The following is a 25,048-nucleotide window of genomic DNA, read 5'->3' as shown; positions in this document are numbered from 1 at the left end:
CTACATTACATATTAACAACTGAAGGTGGGGGAAGAAAAATCAGAGAATTGCAAACGTGCCAGATTTACATGCACAAGAACCACCCTTATTTATAACAAAAAGATGCATCCTTGTTTTAATATATGAATTCACAAAAAAAAAACAAATGTTCTCTAAAGGACACTTATCCTCACAATCAAATTTACTTCACCACTCACATACATCCCTATTATGCACATATTACAGGGAAAAAAAAATCAGTGAAACACTACTCTATGTAAAAGAAAAAAAAGAAAAAAAATGAACTAAGGTAAAAAATATAATACTACAAAACAATGTAACTGTGCCTTGTGCAATCAAATTCTTCATCCAAACCCTCAGAAAACTATATCTAATGCTACGCCGATCACATAAATTCTCATCTATAATCCCGCCAGCCCTTGCATTCCTTTAAACTCCATGAATATGATGGATAGGCCTGTTGTACGTATAATACGTTTCTAAACTTTTGATGAACAAGTTTTGGAAAATTTTCTCGCCTGTCAAAGCAAAGCAGCTAGCATGGCCCCAGGATCTGATTGAGCTATAGGTGGATTAGGCGGGGCTTGTTGGGGAACAGGTTGAGGTGCAAGGGAAGCAGGTGGGATGCTAATTAATTGTTCTTTGACGAATTCCTTCAACCTGTTGATGTATAGAGTCAGATGATGTACCCAAGTTGTGACTTCTGACATAAAGATTTAATCTTGCATTTAGTGTACATATATAACATACTCGTATGTCAGTGCAGGGTCCCCTGTGGCCACTGTCATGCGCAGCTGCGTTCTATCTGCAGGATCTGTCTCAATTCTTACCTGTGAAACCAATGAAAGAAATTAAAAGAAATTATTAGCTATGTTTTCTGTAATTGCTATAATATGCACATTCAGTACTCAGAAAGATACAGAGATAATTTTAATTTGAAAAAAATAATCAAATTTTACCAAACATAGCATGGCTCTAGTGCTTTCTGAATAGAATGTTGTGCTGGCAACCAAATTATTTGTATTTGGATCCTGAATATTAGCAGAAGATATTTTTATTTTGTATACATTACAAGAGAAGGGCCTGCTTAAATTGATACACACTGCAGTATTTTTTTTAAACTTACCAGTCCTGGACAAACCATCAAACGAAAACTGTTCAATAAGTTCGCCATTTCCATAAGAGGCATTGGTTTTACACCTCTGACCTGTTCATTTTAATAGAGAAGATTAAGGTCAATACAGACGCTTTATCATACAGATGGAACACATTGAAATGTATCTGTTACAAGGTTTAGTACATTTAAAGCTAGAACACAGCCGAAGATTTATTTTAGCAAGATAAAACTTATCGTATATTAGTATTACTAACTTTTTCCCTTACTCCTTGCATGGCCTATCACCAAATAATATCTCTTTCTGTACCAAGTAAAGTCTCAATGGAGAATTGTCAAGAAGGGACTGTCTAGTATAAACAGTTGAAGAGTGTTGCTACTTGCTAGTATTAGTAAGGGTATTAAAGACTTTTCTAGTAGTATTAATAATGTGCTGGTATTGTGTAGAATATATATACTGAATGTAAGCTAAACATAGGGATTATGAATTAATATATGGAAAAGACATTTGCCACCATCTCTCTCTCTCTCTCTATATAACGGATTTTCCCTCAAACCCTAGCTTCTCTACAAATTTCTCTCTCTCATCTCTTTCTGATCTCTCTAAACTCTGTCTAATCTCTTCATTTCTGCTCTAATATCTCTTAATCTAGCTGTTATATTACTCTACAAATCAGAAAACTACAAAAATAGCAATAAAACTGACCAGGAACTCACCAATTCCTGACATGAATATACAAGAAATATATATAGTGAAGTACGCATTTTAACACTTGTACTGCCAGATCTGTTAGGTCAAATTTAAAACTCGGAAACAAACTAAAGTCTACTCTCCACCGTCAATCTCTTCTTCGTCTGTTCATAGTTATTACTGCAAAAGTTGCCACGACCATGAAGTAGAACAAAAAATATGATTGGAAGACCACAGGTTGCCCAGTTCAATAACCAGAAGAATCTGCCTCAATACGTTACATGTAACGAAGAAATAATGTATTTAGAGCAACTTAGAATCTCTCCATGATTTAAAAAAAGAAAATCACCTAGGGGTAAACTTAAGGAAACAAAAGCAGCTAGGAAATGTATTATGCTTCCTTGCTGAACTAATAAATGGCGAGTGATAATTTATCAGACAATTCTAAGCAAACTCCCCATTGTAGCCTGTTTCTTCATTTTTACTTGGGATATTATCAATGGTACCATTGTGGGATTGACTTTTCCCGGTGGTAACATCTCGTATTTTTCACTTGCTCATGTTGCACTTCAATTTTTGACTTTTGGCTTGTTGGTCTCATACTCCTTAACTATCATTAAGTATTTTGAAATAAAGATCAAAATATATACAGTTTAATATTCTTCCTCTCCTCAAGAAATAAGCAATTTGGTATATTCATCTTCAATCTTCTAATCTTCACAGTGGTACCATTAGGAATATCCCTTTTTACTTTTACAAGCAGAATTCTTCTGTACACTATGGTAGCTCTTTCTGTGTACTTGCACAGTTACAAACTGGAAATTGTTAAGAATCCCTATAAAGAACCACAACCAAATATTATAAGTTGGCTTAAAGACGTATCCCTAATCATGAAGGAAAAATCTCAAAGTTAGCTTGTCAATACGATTTTGCCAGATTTAATTTATTCCAAACAATCCGCTTAAATTTTTCATAGTTTCTACCCTGACAACTACTTATCTAATATTTAAGTTAGCAAAGTTCTTTTAAGTGAATGACACAAAATACATTGTAAACACAAAATTTATCAATGCAGCAACTTGTAAAAAATGTTGAACTCCTGCTTTAACTTTGTATAGTCAATATACTACTAGCCTCTTACAAGAAACTAAAATCCAATTGCCTATTTAAAATTAATTATTTTTTTTAAACAATTTTACTCCATTCCATACATATATGCCCAAAGATTTGTAAAACTGAAATTTTAGGTACTGCTAACTGAGATACATTTAATACATTTTCAATTAAGTTATTATCAAAATTATACTGTATCGGGTTATAAGTTATCAGGATAAATTTTTACCAAACGTCTATATACAACATTTAACATGCATACCACTTCTTGAAGTTTCAAAGGTGGGCCAGATAATGATCTCCATTGGGGGAAAAACTCCTCTGCTGAAACTGGGATTGGCTGAAGAAATTTATTCAAGACGGCAGGAACCCGAAGTTTTACATTTACCTATAAAACATGAATTAAGTACTAACTTCTTGTATGCATGCACAACACGACAAGAAACAATTTATCGGAAAACTATACCAAATCGGTTCCAAACTTGTACGAGAATTCAAGTACAGCTAGATCCCTACTTGGGCGTAGATTGACAACTTCGAGTGGACATTGTACCTAGACAATTGAACAGGAAAAAGCAACCAACTATATTTTGAGGGGGGGGGGAAGCTAGCACGAGTTACACCCACAATCTTTTCAAAGCATAAGCAATAAACTAACCTGTGCCCGTGGAGGAATAATTTGAGGTACTTCTGAGAGCTCTAACTTTAAATGGGATGGAGCTAACATCAATGCTTGAACTGAAACAAGTGGAGCAGTATTCTTGTTCCCCAAGAAAAGTACAAGTCGCCCTTGATGAGATCGCCACTCTGCTTTGATGCCAATCTAGGATAAAATATAAAGTTTAATTATTTACATCCATCTTATCTAAATCTAGAAGAGTTACAGATCAATATAAAAAGACCTAAATTTGTTGTTAATAGTTTAGAAATTAGAAATACCTGAACATAAGGGTCTTCATACAAGACACCACTATCTTTCAGGCATAAAGCATGAAACCTCTCTGCAATACTTCCTATTAGCTGCAAACATGAACTTACATAAGACAGTAATAAACGCTATGAAATACCGTGACCATTTTCTCCTTTGATATCAGAAAAGCATTTAATTCTTTTGGGTTATGAAGACAATAGTCAACATAAGAATAAAGCAGTTAGACAAGATAAAATGCTGGACAGATTTACCAAAAATATAATCATTGGTCCTTTGTCCAAGTAATTTCACTAACATGCCATGAAATGACTAATACACACGAGAACAGTACTTAAACCCATTTTTCAACAGTGCAACACAGTGAAGGAGACATTTCAGGCCCCTTCTCTTCGAGCAGGTAAATAGTTTTGAAAACTATACAGTTACATAAAGGTGAGGCACACACAACAAGAAACATCCAAAACAATGTACAGCTGTAGTTGGGAAACAATTCAACCTGTAATAGGATTTCTGTGCCAAACCACCTTGAAATCCCGGGGCTCTAGTAGAATTTATTGAGCACCACTATTGGAGTGTTTATTTTATCTTTTCTTCCTCTTTTAAGAGAAATATAAGCTAAAAACATGCAGCCTATCTGATAGGTGTCTTTACTACACTCTGTTGTTGACATTGAAGTTGACAAGGTTTGGGGATTGAGTGGTTTGTATAGGATCAATCTGACAAGCAATATCACTACTGTAGCCAAAATGAATATCCAATTCTAAAATAAAGGTGCAAGAGTAGCTCCTTTATTTTTGTCAAGTATATTTTTGGGAGAGGGTAAAGGAGAATCTGTGCAACCAACCCTCTGATTACTGATCATCTACAGAATTGTGGATGGTCTATTCAGCACTAAATGATTTCCCAGTTTAAAAGAACCAAAACAAAGGCCACCTGAACCTAGAAACCATTATAGTATCCATAACAAATGAAATGTTTTAACATCTGGAATTATTCAAACCCTACTACAAACAAGAGGAACCCTGCTTCCAGTTATAACCTCTACCTCCTTTCCTCCGACCATCATAAGGGAAACAAAAATACAGTCAAATTTTTAACATTATCGCAGGAGGTAATTATATTATAACTAAGACGGTATGTATCAAAATTTTATTTCAAAGACTTACATTCTTGTATACCCCAAGAGATATCGGACATTATCAAATGCTTCTATATAGAAATAGCACGTATACCGGTATACATATTGGTGTTCATTCAAAGTTGTATCATACTACATCCATGCTTAATAAGTTAAGAAAAATCACCAACAATAAGAACACGGAACTGAAAGGACGTACCTGGACAGTATTAGTCTGATCTCCAACAGGTGCAAGGGCTAGAGCATCTGCTGCAATTGCAGGACCAGATACTGGATTACGTTCAGATTCGGCAGAAGGAGGACCTTCAATAGCAAGTGGGCTTAAAAGATCGCCAAGGAGATCTTGCGAAGGTGTAGAGGCTTGAAGATCTGTTGCACTCCCATTTGACCGAGCCAACACTTGGTCTGCTGCATTGTGACCCTGTCAAATAATAGTTAGTATATTGTGTATACACGATGAATTTCCAAAATACATATTGAACTTGGGAAAATTACAGTGGACATGCATCTTACCTCATTGCTCATCCTTGGCATTTTGACTGGACCTAGCTGGGCCTCGGGTGGAACACCATTAGCAGTAGGCTGATCTGTTACTGTCAAAGCACTAGATGTTTGTTGTTGCGCCCGTAACTTGATAGCACTTTGCTCAGCAGTATCAGCTTCAGTATCTTCAGCTTTTTTAATCAAGGAGGACTGAGTTTCAAAATGAGATGGTATGATTAGGTAGTTTGTGTATGCCGACAGCAACAAAGTAATAGTTAGATTCAAAATTTAAGAAGAAATCTGAGCCTCCCGTGCGGAAAGAGGGTAGAGCAAATAGTAAGAAAATTACAAATATACCTTGCGCTCAGGAAACTTCGGCATTTCAGCTAATATGTCCACTAAAGCTGCACCTTTCCTGCTCAATGCAAAATACTCTGCGGCCCGTTGCTGTATCTCAACGTCAATGCAACTCTCATATCTGAGAAAGGCGAGAATGTATTAAAGCTTATAGCACACGTTGATCATCGAAGAATTATGTAGCATAGGTTACTAATGTAATTAAAGTGTAGGTATCGCACTTGCTGAATACTGCCCAAATTTGATTCTGCAATTCTGGATCTGGTGGTTGGGAATGCATCAATATCTTTGCATATGTTGAAAGCAGAATAGGTATCGTAGGAGTCCTGAAGTGAGTATTTGCACAAAATAGATAACCAAGAAACAACAATTTGTCACGAGAAAAAAAAAAGAAGAAAAAGAGGCATGTCTGGACTTACGAAACTGTTGGAAGTTTATCATGTATTATAGCAAATATTTCCTTTGGACTACACCCAGGCCGTCTAGCCAGAAGGTGACTGTATTCTCCGAGTAGATAGGCACTAACCTGTTTCCGTAAAAATAAAAGAGGAAAAAAAATCCATAGTTGTCTCATTACTGATAAAATTCTAGAATTTTATAGACTACATTTCACCCCCATGGAATTGAATCCAACTTTAAATCCAGGCTTACAGGGGAAGAAAATAACAATCCCAGGTACAAAAAAATGTTAGGAGACAATGCTCATGTTATAGGCATCTCCAAGTGGTATATTAATATACAAAAAAAGTTTGAAACAAAATTACAATCCAGATCCAACAAATAGAATCTGAAACTACTATTTTGTTTGCCATTTACGATGTTGGTGCCAACACAAATCTGACTAGCATCAATTATACTACTAAATATATTTGTCACACTGAATTAACAGTTGCAGTGCTAAAAGCACTGCCCATCTCTTAAGAAGATAATATACTCTGGGAAGGTCCACACACCACAAGTAAAATCCATACAGAACATCAGAACCAAAATGAGCATGTAAACAACTAAGGTGACCAACAGTGTAAAATAAATTTCGCCTAAGAATTCAAAACATGAGCACAACAAATAAGCTCCAACGCAAGTATCTAATTGTTCTCCGTACCTTCACCTTACATACAATATACTAGAGAATAATAATGTAGACAGAAAGATACAAACCTTCACCATTGTTTCGTGTATGGCAGGCTTATCGAGATACTCCCTTGCTTTGAGTGCTGCATAAGGCTGGAAGAGACACAAAAGTAAGTACAAATAATGAAGCAATTTTTAAGAAAGATAAATGCAAAAAAATACTTATAATCACCTGCAGGTCCTCATTGTTTGTTACAAACTGCACAACCCGAAACCAAATGTCATCACTGACAAAGTCCCCTGCTTTATCAATTAATTGTAGGATAACATCCACATACCTGCATATAAAAGGGAAAGAATGAGATAAATATATGGTTTAAAGATCAAGTATTAGCCTGTAGAAGGGTGAGAAGAATAGCATGTGTATATTATACGCCTTACAGAAGAATACTTGCTGAAGTAAACTGTAAAAGTATCACATTTTGAACCTTTTCATTTACAGAAAAGGTAGAATAACAGATTTTACAGACTATAGTTAGGAATCAAAAGGACATGATCTTGTCCACATTTTCATCACGAAATACAATGTTACAAGGAAAAAGATTTAACTATAATTTTCAGCTGAGTGGATTGTATATTAAAGATTCTTGTGAAAGATACGAAGAACTGCAAATTCATAGATAATACCACACCATGATAAATCAGGTGCAAACTTCTCTGCAAGAATAGCAGCTTTAAGTGACAATTCTTCGCGCATTGCAAAGTCAGCTGTGGCAAGATACTGAAAAAAGAAAATTTTCATCAGCATATCCTTGGCATTACATAATTTAGATAGCAAAAAGAAGAAAAAAAACTCACGTAATAATGTTCACCTGTAACAGTTCTTCGACTATGTCCTTGGCATTAGAAACATCACACATACCATATAGTAGATCTAGAGCACGTCTCCTAATACTGCATACAGAATTTTTTGCTGGTTAAAGTAACATAAAGCAAGCATATAATCATATATAGGGGGCTACTCTAATAAAAACCAATTTTAGAATAGAAACTAGAAACCAAATAATTTTTTTAAAATTACTTCGAAATATAACACATGTGGTATGCAAATCGATCGTTGAGAGATGGAGAAAAATACAGTGATGTCGGATTTAAAAAAACTTACCATTTAACGGGAAAAATCTAAATAAAAACGGAGGGGAAAGCTGAGATTGTGTGTGGGAAGGTGCAGATTAATTGGGTGTGGTGTTTTTAGAAAAGGCCGTTGGATTAGATTGATCTAATGGCTTAAATTAATTTCAATTTGAACATTTGTCTATATATATATAGGCCTTTACTCCATAGAGAACCATCTTATATGAGAACCATTGATTCTATTATAGAATCTCAACACAAATTGTAAAATTTGATTTTTAAAAAATATAAAATTCGATGCTAATCTAGAATAATAATTATATTTTAATATAATAAAAAAATTAGCAATTAAATTAAAAAAATAATTGATTTTAAATTTGATTCAACAGTGGAATAATTTTTAATAAGTGTGATTCTACAGTAGAACCAATTTAAACTTCTTCTTTAAATTTCAATGATTTTTAAATAAAAAAATTATGTAACTTCGGTTTTTTACTTGGTAATTAAATTTTATAACTATATATGGTGAATAATGAAATAAATTATAATTATTAAATAATGGTTCTCCAAGATTCTATATATAAGAGGGCTCTCCGTGGAGTGCTACCCTATATATATATGAGTAACAAATAAATTCAAATGGTACACTAAATCAAGATGGGTCTCACATCCTCAATTGAACTTTAAAAGTTTGTCAGCTTGATATTTAATATTGTAACCAAGTGCACAGATTAAATTTAACCTGATGTCAGGGTCCTTCAGAGAGGTTATAATTTGGGCTTGATGTCGTTTTATAATGTCCTGAACATCCGTAACCATCAACATTCGAGTCATATTTTCCTGCACAAAATCATTCAGAATGACGAATCGGATGATTAGATTATTAAATTCAAGGTACTACAACTTATAATCAATCAAAAGGAGGCAATGAAAATGCAAACCAAAAATTAGAAAACTCTTCAACTTACCAAACCAAGATACCTAATATTAGGTTCCCGCACAGCTATGAACTTTCCAAGTAAAGCAACACACTGGGACATCATTTCTTTTTCAGCATCAAGGTGCATGACCTGTACTAAGCAACACAGATAATTGTCAACTCAATATAGAAAATATGGAAAAAGATAACACATTGTCAGTCTCCACTCTCCAATATAGCAAAGTTTCTTCCTTACTACAAGTCCAAAATATTTCTACCAATGGAAATCAAGAAAAAACACATTTAGCATTACCTGCTGATCTACAAGACAAGCTGAAAGTCCAAAAACCTGTTCTCACATCTAATTCTTGGCATAATGGTATTATATTTCCTAAAGAAGAAGTATACTTGAGGACTAAGGTTTCATAATGCAACTGTAGTTCGTACAAGTTGATTCTAAACAAATTTATTTGAGCTTTTTACAAACAATTCGTTTAATATATATATAGGGAGAGAGTTAAGTTCTATGGAAACTACTATTTCATTGGAGACCTTGAGACCACTTATGTTTTGCAAGTAAAATATTGTATATAACATTGCAAAACGTATTATTTTGTGAATCATTTTCTACAAAGATCATTATTTTTTTGAAAATCTTATATATCCTACAAGTAAAACATTGCAAAACGTATTATTCTAAAAAAACATGATTAATTTGTAGAACGTATGTCAACTTGCAGAACATACATTATCTACTTGTTGAACATAAATTACTATCGACATTTTTAATGAAATAGTGATATTTATTCAGCATACTTCGCAAATAATTAGTTTTGTGATGTTTTGATTGCATAACGTGTATGGTCTCGGGTCTCCAAGGTCTCCGATGAAATTATTGTCTCCAAAGAACTTTCCTCTCTCCCTCTCTATGTGTATATATATATTGCTTTAATTGACGAAAACAAACCAAAAAATATCAAATTGCCTTTCTGTAAGCGTATATGCTACCGATCAAAACTTGACTTCAACTTTATGGGTGTAGTTGAATTAGTGCAGGACAGTGGCGCGTCATCTAGACTACATGTCTACATACAAGTAAATAAGTGATGCTTTCTCTTGCATAAACAAAAAGGTTAAAAATATTACTCGCGCTCTCCCTTTGTAGGCATTAATTCTCCACTTCCCGTCTATTTAACAACATAGGATTTTTAACAATCAAAAGTGGCAAAATTTAATTTAAGAAAGTAAGTTGAACCATCTTCTAGTCTTCTACAATGTAAAGCATTACCTCTTGCATCTGTGACCAAACACAAATGTCATTGCTCTTAAATTGCCTGATGCATACTATTAATCTACCTTCCATGGTTTTTCTCAAAGGGTATACTCAAATTTAATGATGAGGTACCAATCATCTTCAAACTCGCAAGACTTGCAGCCCCAGTTTACATATATAAAACTATTGGCCATTAAACTTTATGCAAAACACTTTGCCGCAACTAAAGATAAATCTATAATACTCATTAAGTCGAATAAGGGTGACACAATGCTATCTTACCTAAATTTCCACAATACACACAATGCGCACATATTGTTCAAATTTAAATTTCATTGATACAGCCTACTTGAAGTATTCAACAAGCACAAGTGCTTCTACGCGTGCAACAATTCACAAAACTCGCATTTGGAGTTCTAGAAATGATAAAATTCACTAAGCAAGAACAGATGTAAGACTGCTACTTCCATGTACTGGAAAATTTTATGTGGAATAACACTTACCAGAGCAAGGGCTTCAAATAGGACGGCATGTGATGCATTGTTCTTGTTTACATTTTTCACAACATCGGTACCCATTAAAACTCGTTGTAAAACCTGCAGCAAGAGTGCAAGTTTGTTAATATATTGCATCTAATCACAATAACCGAGAAGTAGTACATATTGCATTGGTATGAGAACACTTGCTTCAAACAATGATCTTCTTGTGTTTGGATCCTCGATGCTTGGAAAATACTGAAGTGCTCTCATTGTTTTGACCTGCAGTCATTATATAATTGAAATTATTACGAGAGGGTTTTATATCAGTAAGTATAATTAGCTTGATAAAACTCAAGAACAACTATGGAAAAAAAAAATTAATCTATCTTCATATAAAAATAAAGAACAGGCAATTTAAATTTAAAGTCTACATCAAAATACATCGAAGATCTAACGAAAAATATTATATTGAATTTAACAGGTAAAACTCCAACATGTTTGACCCCTATATGTATCAGAAAATTTCTTTTAGTGGTTTGAGTAATTCATAAGAAGTAAATTTTCTCTATTGCAACCCTTTCGCAAGGCCATACTTCTTCGTTACCAAGACTCTTCATTTTGCCTCGAGTACCTCGAGCATTCATGGTGGTGACTGGACACACGCACATGAGTACGGATCCCTGGACACTTAGTTTGGGCCAAAAACAAGTAAAATTTTCAAATATTGCCGAATCCGACACTTGGACACGTATCCAGTATCCATGCTGGACACGTCCGCCGACGCCGAGTGACAAAGAATTAGAGGTTAAAGCAAGGTCCAAACACCCGACATGATTTCAAGTTTTCACCTACTTATAATACTAATGAAAAGACTGGGAAAAGGTATGCACACACCTGAAGCCAGGGAGAAGGGATACCATAGTAAGTGTATTCTTGGGGAATGTCCTGATTTCTAGCAAGCCTTTCTAATACTTTCACACATTTTGGAAGACAACTCCAATATGAATCATAATCCTTGGAAACTAAAGCAACAAAAAGGCTCATAGATGATGTCAAAACACCTAGGTCGCGTTCATCTAATAGTTGAGCCATTCGATCTGACCTGAGAAATTGGAAACACATTATTAACGCAACTGCATATAAATGGGTGTACAACTGTCTATACATGGATACTTTGCTTTCTCCATACAAATGAGAACCTTAATCCACTGAGCCACCCATACAAGTTTTAGTGAAACAGAATTACAACAGACCAAGTTAAGCTCATTAAGGGCATGCCTCAGGAGATATATCATCATTCTTACCAGCCATCAACGTTAACAACATCAGGATTTTTCCTAAAAAGTCGCAGTAAACACAGAGCAGCCTTCTTTCTCACAAGTGGTCTGCAACTACTAGAAAGCTGAAGGCAAAGGGCAACAGTTACATCCATTTACATTCAGTATAAGCATAAATTTAAAATTTATTTCTCTTACAAGTAACTTCTGAACATCGGGTGCCAGGGATTCAGCAAAATCTCGCCCACCAATATTACCAACCTGTAAGCATAAGATAATTGAAAAAAGGGCAGATTATATATTTGAGTTGACTATTTAAATTCCATAAAGTTCTATAAGCCAAAAATGTTTAGGAAAACGAAAAAGGAATATATCTGAAAATGTAAACTTAAAACGAATCACTTTACTATTTGGTGTCTAATTTAGTTTAAGTAGTGGAACAGATTCACGTTTCAGAAGCAATGATGTAAAAGGCTGACAAATAATTTCTGCAAGATCTATATTAAAACCAAAATGAAAACAGTATGTTAGTAATTACACATATGCCCAAGTAAAGGTTTACAGACCAAGAGCTCGTAAGCAGCAGCCACTTCATTTCAAACACATTCGCATTCTAAAACTAGCTCTATGTCAGTAGCTGTCAACCTAAACGGAAGACAACCAGAAGAAGAAGTTGTGACTACAGGTTAAAATGGAAGACTTTGATTGGTAATTTGATCTAGTTAATTATTAACTATTACATTGATGAATGTTAGCTTCTTGTTCATAATCTTCTTTCCTTCTTTTTTTCATATTTGAATGCGAGCTTCTTAAGGTCAAGACAACAACATTTAACACTCACCATAAATGTTATAATATGTTTTGAGGATTAAAGAGGAAAAAAACACCTTAGATCACATATCATGATGATAGCGGCATTGTTCAGCAAATACCATGATATTCATATCATTGATGAGAACCGAACTACAAGTCACATAAATTATTACCTTGAATCTTATGTAATGGCATGCTTAGTGAGTTAAAGAAAACATTAGTGCTCAAGTAGATAGCATTAATTTTCAAAACTTTGTCAATTCGTCACTAAAAGAATCACAGTTTCACCCAAAAGTGCAAAGGTGGAAGTACTAATCTAAATCACAAGACATCACATGGTTAAGAATACATAATAACAGCAACTTTTCTCCGTGATGGGTAACTTCAGTCGTTTTCCGATGCCTTTGCAAGTGCTCCCAACCCCAAAGCAATGTTTGACTGCAACGCCTATAGCCCCCGAACTCTTTACAATTTTCACACATTTGTCATGTTTAATCCTTCAAAGTAAACACATGGACTGTTTCTTTTGAATTGGAAAGCTACTCAAAATTTGATACCCAAAATTTAACAAGGAGAAAAATGAAGTAAAATATAAGAACACATACAACAGGTTCAGTACACCAGCGACTATTAATCCCAAACGCTTGTTCGCAACTCCAAGAGTTGGCAAGAGATAGGGGCACAAAATTAAATAATGATCAAACATGAGCTCTCAAGAACTTATCAAATTCACAATATTTGTAGCAGTTAAAATGGCAAAGGACAGTTTCTCCCACTTTCTTTAGGTTTTAAGCAATATTATGTACTATCAAAAAGAACAATATTGCCATTAACTTTGAAGGATTGTGTGAAATCAGACAAGCGTGCATAAACGTATACATAAGGATGTGAAACCGTAATTAAAAAAATAAAGAGCCCTTATAAAAACATACCAACGTCAATGCAAGGCATTGGAATGTTTCATTGCGACCAATGATGTCATTGCGGACAGTATTGATGGCTAATCTTAAAAAATCATGATTCTCGTTGAGCAAAGATGATGTTACAATGTATCCAACCTGCAGATACATAACCATTGTTGTTGAGCGATTATGCCAAAGATATCCTAACTAAAACATACAAATTAAACACCGATCACGTATAAGAGATTGCTATTTGAAAAAAAAAATTGCTAGAATATAAATCATAATCATACTATTAGGTGCTATCAGATATGACTTAAGGTGCCAATAGTTTAAATCTAGTACATGTGAGTTTTGCATCTTATTGCTTTATAGTACAATGAACCAATGATACATTTACCAACAGCTAATTGTAATAGAAATTTTTTTATTGATAAACTAGGAAACAATTTTGATGTGGAAATCATCAAGAAATACACATTCAAATACGCAGTTATACTACCACACTTCTCGACCTGAAAGAGTTAACCAAGTTGTTGAAAGGAACTTTACTTCCAAATAAGAATCTCTCTGAGTCGTAAAAATGTAACGTCCATAGCAAAAATCAGAAGAATAATGCTTATGCCTCACAAATCGCAAATACAGGGTATAAAATTGATCTCAATACCTCTTATCATCCTGTTTCATTTAGTAAACCCATGAATCTTACCTGGCATATATAAACAATTCCAATATGCCAAACAAATTGATTTATAAAACATTGTAAGATGATCCTACCGTATGGAACCTTTTAAAAACTTTACTGCAAATTAATACATAAGGCTGGGATAAAGCAGCTGTATTTTATATTTTTTCTGCTGTCCAGATCAGCAAGGTTCTAAATTCAGATACTCTTCACCAATATTAAATAAGTATCTTAGACACGTGTCATTAGACATGGCCATTCAAATATTATATGGTATGACAGTCAAATATTTTACAAGGAGTCAGATCTATATCATTAATTAACATCAGGTGTTTATTTATAAATATGCATAACGTTGGGTCAATGTAGCATCTATTTAAGTTGTTTATCCCACAACTTAAAAGGTCTGAGTTCTATGAAGCAATTACATGGTATAAGGAAGATATAGGACTGCAAGGAAGATACGTGTTGTACAATAGCTAAAAAGTCACAAAAATGATCTCAGAATTTTTTCCATTTAAATACTTGAGAAGGAAATGTCATAGTTGTAGTCATGAAAGTTAACCAAATTGCAATGAAATGAAATGTTTTAATACAAATCGCCAAAGCCTACTGCATCACTCCTAAGTCGTTTAGGCATGTCAAACGGATAATTCGGATAGGAATCTACTTATATCCGTATCCGTATCCGCAATTGTCGGATTCAGATACTGATAATATTCGTTTTATTTCCAATACGGATAATATCCGTTTTTTCTCGGATACAAATACGAATATTTCTGACGGATATCGGATTTTTTTGATGGCCCTGCCGTATTGACGCTGATTTCAGAACATTTGTTTATGATTAAATTTAAATGATATTTGTATATATGTATAAAGTATATGTACAATTATATAACATTGTATGAATGTATTATTTAATGCATATACACACACTGTAAGCTAATAGAATAAATTTTAAATTATATATAATTATCTATAAATTTAAATATCATATATATGTTTAGTTTCGGATTCGAATATTGCAGATTGGGATACGGATAATATCCATTTTTTCTTGGATACACATACAAATTTTTCGGACGTATATCGGATTTTTCGAATTTTTTTGACAATCCTACCAAGTCCTACCAGGTTAAAACATGTTAACATTTTACTTGTAAGGAAGTGAGAAAAGGAGAATTATTAGAACATAAATCAATTTAAAGTGCAAGAGAAGCTGAATATAAATGATTTCCAGTATAACTGAATTTACTCTAATACCAACAGAATGCTTAACTAGAAAAGCCTAACGAGATCAGTGTTCTATCCACAAACGAAAAGGTCACCTAGTATTTTCTGCTAAATTTTGATCTGATAAACTGGCCTTGGGCTAGTTACATAACATTGTATAGCTAAGTACTGTTCTGATTGTTGAAAACTCCAGCTGTGCCACTAGCTAATAGTTCCATAGTATTTGTCATGTCACCGCTAGCTTATATTTCCATAATACTGGTCATATGCCAGCCAAAGCAGAGAAGAAAAAATGAATTTAAAAAACAATAAAATTAACTTCGCCCCAAGATTTTATAAATATACCTGCTTTTCTGGATACTTTGGTGCTGATATTAATGAAACGGCTTCCATATGACCAAAATCCACGTCATATCCCAGCATGTAAATGTATAGCATTTTCCAAACATATTTCTTCTTTTCATAAGGTGTCAACCCCTGAAATTTGACGAGAATAAATTTAACAATCACAGAGCTTGGTTTAACAATGTAGTCATCAAATAGTCGCCAAAAGCGCACACGAAAGGAAACAATAGCAATGTATGAAGACTGTTAGAGCATCCGATGAATTTGCCAAAACATTGGAAATGTATTAATTAATGAGTTCCATATAAACTCTTGTAATACTCTTTATTAATCATATTTAAATCATGAATTAATATTCAACATGTGTGTTCTTTTTGTGAGAAGAGCTCAACTCTTTTGAGATATAAATCTAGGAGGAGCTCCCAAACACCTACCTTTGACCTCGTCCTACCCTACATCAAGTGGAACTTGAAGTAAAAATGTCTATTACTTTTTTCTATTTTCCTAATTTTATTTTACCCAATTTTGAAGCCTAGGTGCCTCACCCATTCCTTCGAGTTACTAAAAATATTGACACTCAACCAAGACAAAAACAAGTTTTGCAACATGAATATAGCCTATTCTCAAATCTATCAAATTATTTTATAATATCACTACTCATATATTTTTCCTCATCACAAGTACTTCCCTTAGAAACTTAAAATATGCAAAATTAAATTTTGACTTGTCCCGATCAACGGATGTTTCCGGAGAGAACACGAGCTAGAGTTGGTTTTAAAAAAACTTTGAGCTAAGAAGCTAATTCACTGTTTTTACATTTGGGTCAAATATCAACTAGGTGACTGACTGTGTCCAAAAAACTCAAGTTGGTCACTTATTGCAAATTTGACTCAAAGTGATCATCAATTAACTTAATTTGATCATTCTGATAAAGTCGAAAATTGAAATTACCCAAAATTGAAAAATGGTAACATAAGATGGTTGAGCTCGTTATGGGCTTCAATATGGTTACTAAAACTTTTCATTTGGCTCACGAAATCATGATGAAATATGGCATTGATTCTCCTTAGGTTATTTTTGAGATTTTGAAGATTAAAAACGAGATTTCATCATGATTCCTCGAGTCAAATAACAAGTTTTAATAACCATATTGAAGCTGAGAACGAGCCCTACCCTCACATGTTAACATTTTTCAATTCTGGCTAATTTTAATTTCCAACTTTAACGGAATGATCAAATTAAGTTAATTGATGATTACTATGAGTCAAATTTGTAATGAGTGGCCTACTTGAATTTTTTGGACGCAATCAATCACCTACTTGATATTTAACCCTTTTACATTTGCTATCATTGTCTCTGCCATAGACCTTGGATAGACCTTGGATATTTGAGATTATCTCAAGAACGTCATGGTATGATGAAATGTTTGTAAAATTTAAGAATCTAAATTTGAAACATTAACACCAATTGATATAGAAATCGGGTTGGAGAAAATGAAAGGTACTGGCCACTATGCATAATTTGTTTGCTCCAAAATGGATATAGCATTAACTACTCATATATACAAGAACAAGAGGCTACCTGAAAAATCTATAAGAACTCACAGTAATCGAAGATATTAACGTGTGAGGGTGCTTGAACCACTTTCAATTTTATAAGATAAACATAGAGCGGCATGGAAATTTGAAATGATTATATGTCCAAATCCCTTGAATCAAGGTGCACCATTTATTTTTTAGTTCCAAATGTGATCTCCGGCTTCTAATAGTTCATATATGCTGAAGCACTATTTGAGAACTACTATTTTATATATGTTTATGAATAAACTTCATTTCTAACTGATTTCGTGTTTATAATGGGTAAGTAAATTATAAAATGTTCAGGAATCATGGTAGTAGAGTTGTAATGCAAGTTGATTCTTTTTCAAATTATAATGGTAGATCCGTACTGAAATTTAAGATATGTTACTTGGACATACGTGCAGATCCAAGTATCAAACTCTTAGTTTTTAAAAATTAGGAGGCGGGTACATGGATTCGACATATAACCTTCACATAAATGAAAATACATACTTTTAATACTTCACATTTGTAAATTGGTGTCTTCCACCAAATATCTTCCACCAAATAAAGAAAACATATACATTAGTGTTTTAGTCATATTTAAAAAAAACAGAAGGATAACCTGAATATAGTAAAATATGGTCATCCCTCTCTAGAATTAAGTTTTTGTGAGGCCTTTAACTAGATTTCTTTAAGTCAAAGTGTCTGATTTCCATTTGAAAGATCTTACTCGGATATCATCCCACGCACATGTCATGTCTGAATCAGTCTGATCAACACGGTTATAAGGGCAAAATTGAAGAGTCCGGGTAACGGAGAATTTAAGTATACAAATAATTACTTTTCTTTTCATTTTAAAAGTCAAAGGATTTCTTGATAAACTTTCTAGTACTAGTTAATCATTTAATCAGATTTAAATTATATATTATCTTGAGAAATTGATGCGGAACAAGGAATTAAAATGTTAATTTGTATTTATTTTATGTTATTAATTAAAAATAGATTTGATTATGATTTATTAGGTATTAGATAAATTGATTATTAAGAATATTCCAGATTATAGTAGTAGAATATGAAAAAGACTTGTTTCTTTTATTAGAAGATTTTTACTTGGTCCCTAAGTTATAGGGATTTACTTATACGTGGATATATAAGCTGATGTAATATTATATTATTATAAGTAGAGTTGAATTATGATTTATTATATGCGGATTTTTGTATGTTTTTTGTTGATTCTCTGCGAAGATAGGCCTTTATCCCCCTTATTTACCCTTTCCCTAACCCCTGTCATGCATCAATTGGTATCGAGAGCCACCGTTCCTCCACCCAAACACCATAAACCACCATCGGCCAACAACCAGCAGCCGACATCAGCCACCAGCAGTCATATTCTGCCACCAGCAGTCATATTCTGCCACCAGCAGCTATATCCAGCCTCCAGCAGCCACCAGTCCAACAGCCGTGAACAGCCACGAACAGCACTGAACAGCCGCCGGCCTCTGTACCCACTTTCCAGAATAGTTTGAGGGCTTCCAAAACCCTATAATTATTCAAAACAGCCCCAAAAATTTGTCAAAATCTGAAAACCATGTCTTATATAAATCCTCGGGTAGGTACTATATGTTCAAGTTTCACAACTTGATGGATTACTTCGGAAAATTAAAGGAATCGTTGAACAATCATATCCACATGATTCTGAATATTGGGCAACGTACAAAGAACTAAGGATCGAACGTGAACAATTGTATGACGAGTACAAAGAATCTATGAGGATCCAAACGAAGAATTATGCATCAAGTTCACAAAGCCTGTAAAACCCCGTATTGTTGAGCAATTGAATGTGACAACTTCAAGTATTATCATAGACGAGAACACTTTTAGCAATGATTCAAATGTGCAAAATTTACAATTTAATGATGAAGAACTTGTTCGTCACGAGATTGATGTTCTAATTCACGAGATTGATGTTGATTATGTGAAGTTCATAAACAAGGATATCAATGATAGGTCACTCCTTGAAGATGTCAAAGAAAGTTCTCAGAAAAATCATATTGACTTAATTTTCCTCGTTGGTTTTACGAAATCAAATATCTAAATGATATTTCTGAATGGCTTCCAAAGATTCCCGACCTGCAGAGGATTGTGAATTCTCCTTCACTATAAAACTCGTGGTCGAGTTTTTTCAAAGGAGAGGAGAATGATGCGGAACAAGGAATTAAAATGTTAATTAGTATTTATTTTATGTTATTAATTAAAAATAGATTTGATTATGATTTATTAGGTATTAGATAAATAGATTATCAAGAATATTCTAGATTATAGTAGTAGAATAAATAATGGATTTGTTTCTTGTATAAAAAGATTTTAACTTGGTCCCTAAGTTTAGGAATTTACTTATACGTGGCTATATAAGCTGATGTAATATTTTATTATAAGCAGAGTTGTATTATGAATTAAAATCTGCGGATTTTTGTGTGTTTTTTGCTGATTCTATGCGGAGATAGGCATTTATCCCCCTTGTTTACCCTATCCCTAACCCCTGTCCTGCATCAGAAATTAAGTTCTCTATCATGAAGTTGGAAAATTTTAGATATTTAACTGGGATGAGTTCTTAAATACCTAACCCAGACCTTTCCCTGCATCAGCATCGTACTATGTCTAAGACCCTTCAATCAATTTTACATAATATCCAACATTCTATTATTTCTGTTATCTTGAACAGATAATTGCATGATATACTCCTACACTGCACTGCATGATATACTCCTACACAAATCTACAACATATAATTGCTCCATAAAGACCGGAACCTGCACTGCATGATATACTACTACACAAATCTACAACATTGTTTTACGATAGACCATTTCAATCATATCCGTTTACTATGCAAAATTAGAGAATTGCCAAAATAAAATTGCCATAAAAAAACTAATTATCTATGCTTAAAACAACTCCTACCAACTTGAATTATTGTGCTACAGTACATCAAATTCAGGCTATTAAGTATTACCAAGATAAAATCCCAAAAAACAATAGCCTCATCATATCTATAACAACTAATAGCAACTCCAGTGCATAATAAAACTATTCCAAATATTTGCAGCACTTTCATCTTATAGACCATTAAATCAATTCCTCGTATCTCATAAATATAATAATCTCATTCTCATCATATCATAATATCAATAACAAACACCATCATTGTTTACTATCAATCACTCAATCGACTCATCAACCATGAGTCATTACATAAGCCTCGCCTATTTCAAGCTAAAATTTACACTCTTAAAGCCAATTAAAACTATAAAATGACAATAATTAGCCAATCTCTGCTACCTCCAGGTATACTTAACACTACAACAGTCAACAAACACTATAATTGCCAAAACTAAGCAACATTTAATCAATTCAATTCATTCCACTTCCGATACGAAAAAATTTAACAATCGCAAATACGTGTAACTAGGAAAGTGAGGTAATAATATGAAATAGAAACCCTAACCTTTTCATTTTTGAAGCGAGTTCGAATGTGTCCTAACTCCTTATCGACACGGAGACGTTCCTGTTCTTTGTTTTGAGAATTACGAATGTCGCTGATGAAAACTGAGAGTCCTCGCATTCCAGATAACGCCATTTTTGCCTTAGATCCAGCCGAGAGCTTGTGTGTCTCTCTCGGCTACTTGTTCTCTCTAGATCCTAGCCGTTCCTTGCTCGATCCAACGGTGTGCGATCGCCGAGATTATCCAAATAACAGAGCTTTTTTATGGTAGAGTGTGTGTAAATATGTTTATCTGTGGACTCTGAGAGAGAGAGAGAGGATGAATGAGGAAGACAGTGGTATAATAGGTGGATGGAGCGAAGAAAAATTGGAAAAGTCCGTCGGCTATTAGTTCAAACACGACTCCCTTTTTCTTCCCCCTGCTAGTTCATTTTTACTTTCCCTTCGTTTTAAGTTTTAATTCAATAAATTACGCGTATTTCATTTAAGAACTATTTTACTAGTTTTCTCATTTGGTTCCGAATTGGCTTATATCCGATGCCGAACAATTTATATTGAACTCAGTTTTGATTATGGATTTGATTTTTATTTTTAAAAATTGATTAAATTCGGTTCAGATTTGATTTTTACGTCAATCGAACCAAAACCCGACCCGAATAGCTGTAATCTAATTTGAACCAAACAAAATCGAAATTCAACTAAACCTTGTATATTAAATTTAATATATTTTCATTATATATTTATATAATACATTTATAATTGAAAAGTGATCATATGATAATCTATCTATTATATATATAATAGAGCAATTATGGGGTTCATTGAGACATTTTATTCTTTGTAAAATTATTATAATACCCTTCATAATTATATATATTAATTACTTTATAATTTAATATACACGTATTAAATATAACTTATGTGAATGTATTAATTAGTCTAACTCATTAATACATATATTTATTAGCACTTCATCATTTAAAACAATTTATAACTATATATATATAGATTACATCTATCTTAATCTATCTTAAAACTGAACATATTTTTAATACAATTTTAAAAATTTCTCATTTTGAGTGAATATATTAAATACAAAGACGATTATTAAGAAAAAAATAGATTAGTGTACTAAGATTTCAGCGTGAAGAGTACTAATTATTTTTATATGTATGGTACAAGGAACTATTAAAAAAATAATAGTTGTCATCATACGACCAAAACTAAACGTAGACAAATATTAGATCGAAAGTTATACGTGATATAATACTGAAAATTTTAAACGTATATAAATGTAACCAATATCGAACTTTAATGTATATAAGAAAAATAGTTGAGCAAATTTGTGGGGTCATTAATCTTACGACACATGTTTCTCGTAGATTATTAATCCCACAATATGAAAATTTCAGGGTGACGAGCATAAATTATTTTTATGCGAATGTTATAAAAATCTATTATAAGAGAGCATGCTTGTCATCATACGACTGAAACGAGACGTACGCGAATATTAGATCGGAAGATATATGTGATATGTACGGTTGAGCAAAATTGTAGGATTATTAATTATACGACACGAACTATTTGAAGATAATTAATCTCACAATACATATTTTCGCCAAAATTAATAATCATGTAATTTATCTATCAGACAATTTATTCGTATTTTGAACAAACTCGTGCAAGTGTATTGCAAGGACATAAAACGACATAAAACAAGGAGCATTTAAGGTGATAATTCCGGCAGGAGGAGCTTTCTAGTACCTTGGACTTGATATATTATGAGGATTTACAGTTTTATAAATTCAACCTGTATATTTTTCGTGATCATTAACAAGTTTGTATGCTCTCTCAACTATCACTATATTTAAGATTTTTTTAAATAATATGTATGGATATATATATTTTTTACTAAATAACTATAATAATGGTTAAGAATGAAGCAGAGAGTAACAAATTTGCTTTGATAGTTTGAAATTTAATCGTGCAGCGCGACGGTCAATAAATCTTTTGTTTTAGAGTCAGTCAAATCATCCTTTGCACATTCCTGACCTCGAAATATCTTTAGTTCAGTCGGATATGTTTTATTTTTAGGTCAAATCATTTAATAGAATTAAAAACTGTACTCACTCTATTTTATTTCATTTTAGGTGTGTTTTAACTTTTTTGCATACATCTCCGGTGACAGTATAATAAAAATTATTATTTTTAAATTTCTTTTTTTAAAAAAAAAATGTTTAAGTTGTATATTTTTATTCAGGAAAAAAATTAAAAAATTATTATTTTAACTATGCGTTTAAACACTTAGAAATCTATACCATACTATAATAACCGGAATTAATGAGGTATAATTTGGTATGTTTTTTTTGTTGATTTAGTTATCCCCGTTTATAACCGTCGAATCTTTTTAATCAAGTGATCAGGACCGTTAGATTCAAATAATAAAACAATATATACTACTCAAATTCCCACATTCGAACTCCGTCAACCGTAAATATTTTAATTATTATTTATATAATACTAAAAATCTCAGTTTCGAAATACACCAATAATAAATATTTATATACTACCCAAGATAATAAAATAAAAATAATAATAAAGACGTGCACAGTGAGTATAAAAGTCAAGCAGAGTATATATCACTCATCTGCATGTCAAGTACCTTCGAATTTCAACCTCGAAACTGTAAAAAATAACTAGGGGAAGTGGAATAGTTTCCGATACTGAAACGATTCCAATGCAAAATAGTGCCCTTTTGGGATTCCCATATAGTACTTGTTGCATAGCTCCTGCTTATAAATACAGTACATGACACTCTTTCTCGGAGCATAGGCACAAGAATGCAACAATGATTAAGCTTGGGCCAACATTCCGCACCGTGGGAACTTCATGGGATCACCAAGGCAAATCAGAGATATCACAAATCTTCATTTCCTCCTCCAGGGACAGAATGGAATCCATTCAATTTGCTTACGTCGAGGATGGGACGGTAGTGTTGTCTGAAAAAATTGGTGGAGGAGCATGCTCCTCTATTCTGCAAACGGTACACAATAACATATTTCATTTGAAATTCTCAATCTTTCTCATCCATGCATATATAGCTTGTCGGCTCAAATATATTTAAAATTGATAGCTACAATAGACAATCATGTGTAAATATTTTTTTTGTTCATATGTTTGTGGAATGTTGGTGCAGATCACTTTCGATTATCCGTCGGAGTACATTACCAAAATACATGGGTGTTACCTGAACGATGAAGCTTCAAAGTATTTATGTTCTATTTACTTTCACACTAACAAAAGCAAGTATTGTCCCTATGGGCCTGGGATTTGCACAGACGATTTTGATCTCATGGATTATGAAGACCTAGAGTCGTATCTGGATAAATTTGAATATGAGGTTGGTGGGAAATTCTGGGAATTCTATGGCACTTACAAGAGTATTGGCATTGAAAGCTTCGGCTTTTATATGAAGCCGCGTCCGCTTGCTAGTCAATCAGGCCCAACTCGTCCAGTCCTGCCATAATCGAATCTGTGTCCATGATGTTGAATCTATTTTATGATTACAAATATTATCCATGCTTTCTATTATTGTTAATCATGTTGCTATTGGAATTTAATTGATGAAAGTTTTTTATTATCTGCCTCCTTGAAGTAAAATATCGTTTAAGAGTGAAATATTCTTGTTTAATAACTCAACCGTTTTTACGTAACCGGGGTTAAAGCTATAACAATAACTCAATAAGATTGCTGGTCAATAAGCTCTATGGATTCCAAATATATTTAATTGATGCGTAGACATTATATTAATTAGATTTGATATCTAATAATTTTTTATTTTATATAAAAAATTATTTGAAGTTGGAATCTTTATAAGAGTATTTTGAACTCATATTATTATTTTTTTGTTACACAGACAACTAAATATTGTGACATATCTTAAATTAGTTGTATCCCTTTATTAATTTGTCACAACTAACATTGCAGAAGCTAGTTTATAGTTGACATAACTTGTACAAATA

The 25,048-nt window shown here is 33.1% G+C and overlaps 2 protein-coding genes across 2 annotated transcripts; one reads left to right on the top strand and one right to left on the bottom strand.

The window, feature by feature from the left end:
- Positions 1 to 270: 270 nt before the first annotated feature.
- Positions 271 to 21,468, bottom strand: LOC141707424 (AP-2 complex subunit alpha-1-like). Its single transcript, XM_074510581.1, has 27 exons — positions 21,030 to 21,468; positions 15,963 to 16,094; positions 13,727 to 13,852; positions 12,180 to 12,242; positions 12,009 to 12,106; positions 11,599 to 11,806; positions 10,912 to 10,983; positions 10,729 to 10,821; positions 9,002 to 9,103; positions 8,776 to 8,873; positions 7,772 to 7,853; positions 7,592 to 7,680; positions 7,132 to 7,237; positions 6,987 to 7,052; positions 6,248 to 6,354; positions 6,050 to 6,154; positions 5,829 to 5,949; positions 5,502 to 5,681; positions 5,188 to 5,409; positions 3,859 to 3,939; positions 3,578 to 3,742; positions 3,386 to 3,472; positions 3,182 to 3,307; positions 1,128 to 1,208; positions 961 to 1,032; positions 752 to 831; positions 271 to 661 (listed from the first exon to the last, which is right to left on the bottom strand). The coding sequence occupies exons 1-27, from the start codon at positions 21,159 to 21,161 to the stop codon at positions 523 to 525; spliced, it is 3,033 nt and encodes a 1,010-aa protein (XP_074366682.1). The 5' UTR covers positions 21,162 to 21,468; the 3' UTR covers positions 271 to 522.
- Positions 21,469 to 23,874: 2,406 nt separating this feature from the next.
- Positions 23,875 to 24,552, top strand: LOC141689692 (inactive protein RESTRICTED TEV MOVEMENT 1-like). The gene is made up of 2 exons (XM_074494051.1): positions 23,875 to 24,069; positions 24,223 to 24,552. The coding sequence occupies exons 1-2, from the start codon at positions 23,875 to 23,877 to the stop codon at positions 24,550 to 24,552; spliced, it is 525 nt and encodes a 174-aa protein (XP_074350152.1).
- The last annotated feature ends 496 nt before the right edge of the window (positions 24,553 to 25,048 follow it).

The sequence above is a fragment of the Apium graveolens genome, chromosome 2 (genome assembly GCF_009905375.1).
Source record: "Apium graveolens cultivar Ventura chromosome 2, ASM990537v1, whole genome shotgun sequence".
Taxonomy (NCBI): domain Eukaryota; kingdom Viridiplantae; phylum Streptophyta; class Magnoliopsida; order Apiales; family Apiaceae; genus Apium; species Apium graveolens.
The sequence above is the reverse complement of the archived record's forward strand: the minus strand, read 5'-3'. Positions and strand labels throughout refer to the sequence as shown.

Bases quoted from the DNA above. Each gene is read 5' to 3' on its own strand.
- LOC141707424 (XM_074510581.1), bottom strand. From the start codon at position 21,161: ATGGCGTTATCTGGAATGCGAGGACTCTCAGTTTTCATCAGCGACATT. The intron at 9,104-10,728 runs GTAAGTGTTATT...TGCTTAGTACAG, and splicing joins TATTTGAAGCCCTTGCTCTG to GTCATGCACCTTGATGCTGA. The intron at 5,410-5,501 runs GTAAGATGCATG...ATTATTTGACAG, and splicing joins TGCCAAGGATGAGCAATGAG to GGTCACAATGCAGCAGACCA.
- LOC141689692 (XM_074494051.1), top strand. From the start codon at position 23,875: ATGATTAAGCTTGGGCCAACATTCCGCACCGTGGGAACTTCATGGGAT. The intron at 24,070-24,222 runs GTACACAATAAC...ATGTTGGTGCAG, and splicing joins GCTCCTCTATTCTGCAAACG to ATCACTTTCGATTATCCGTC.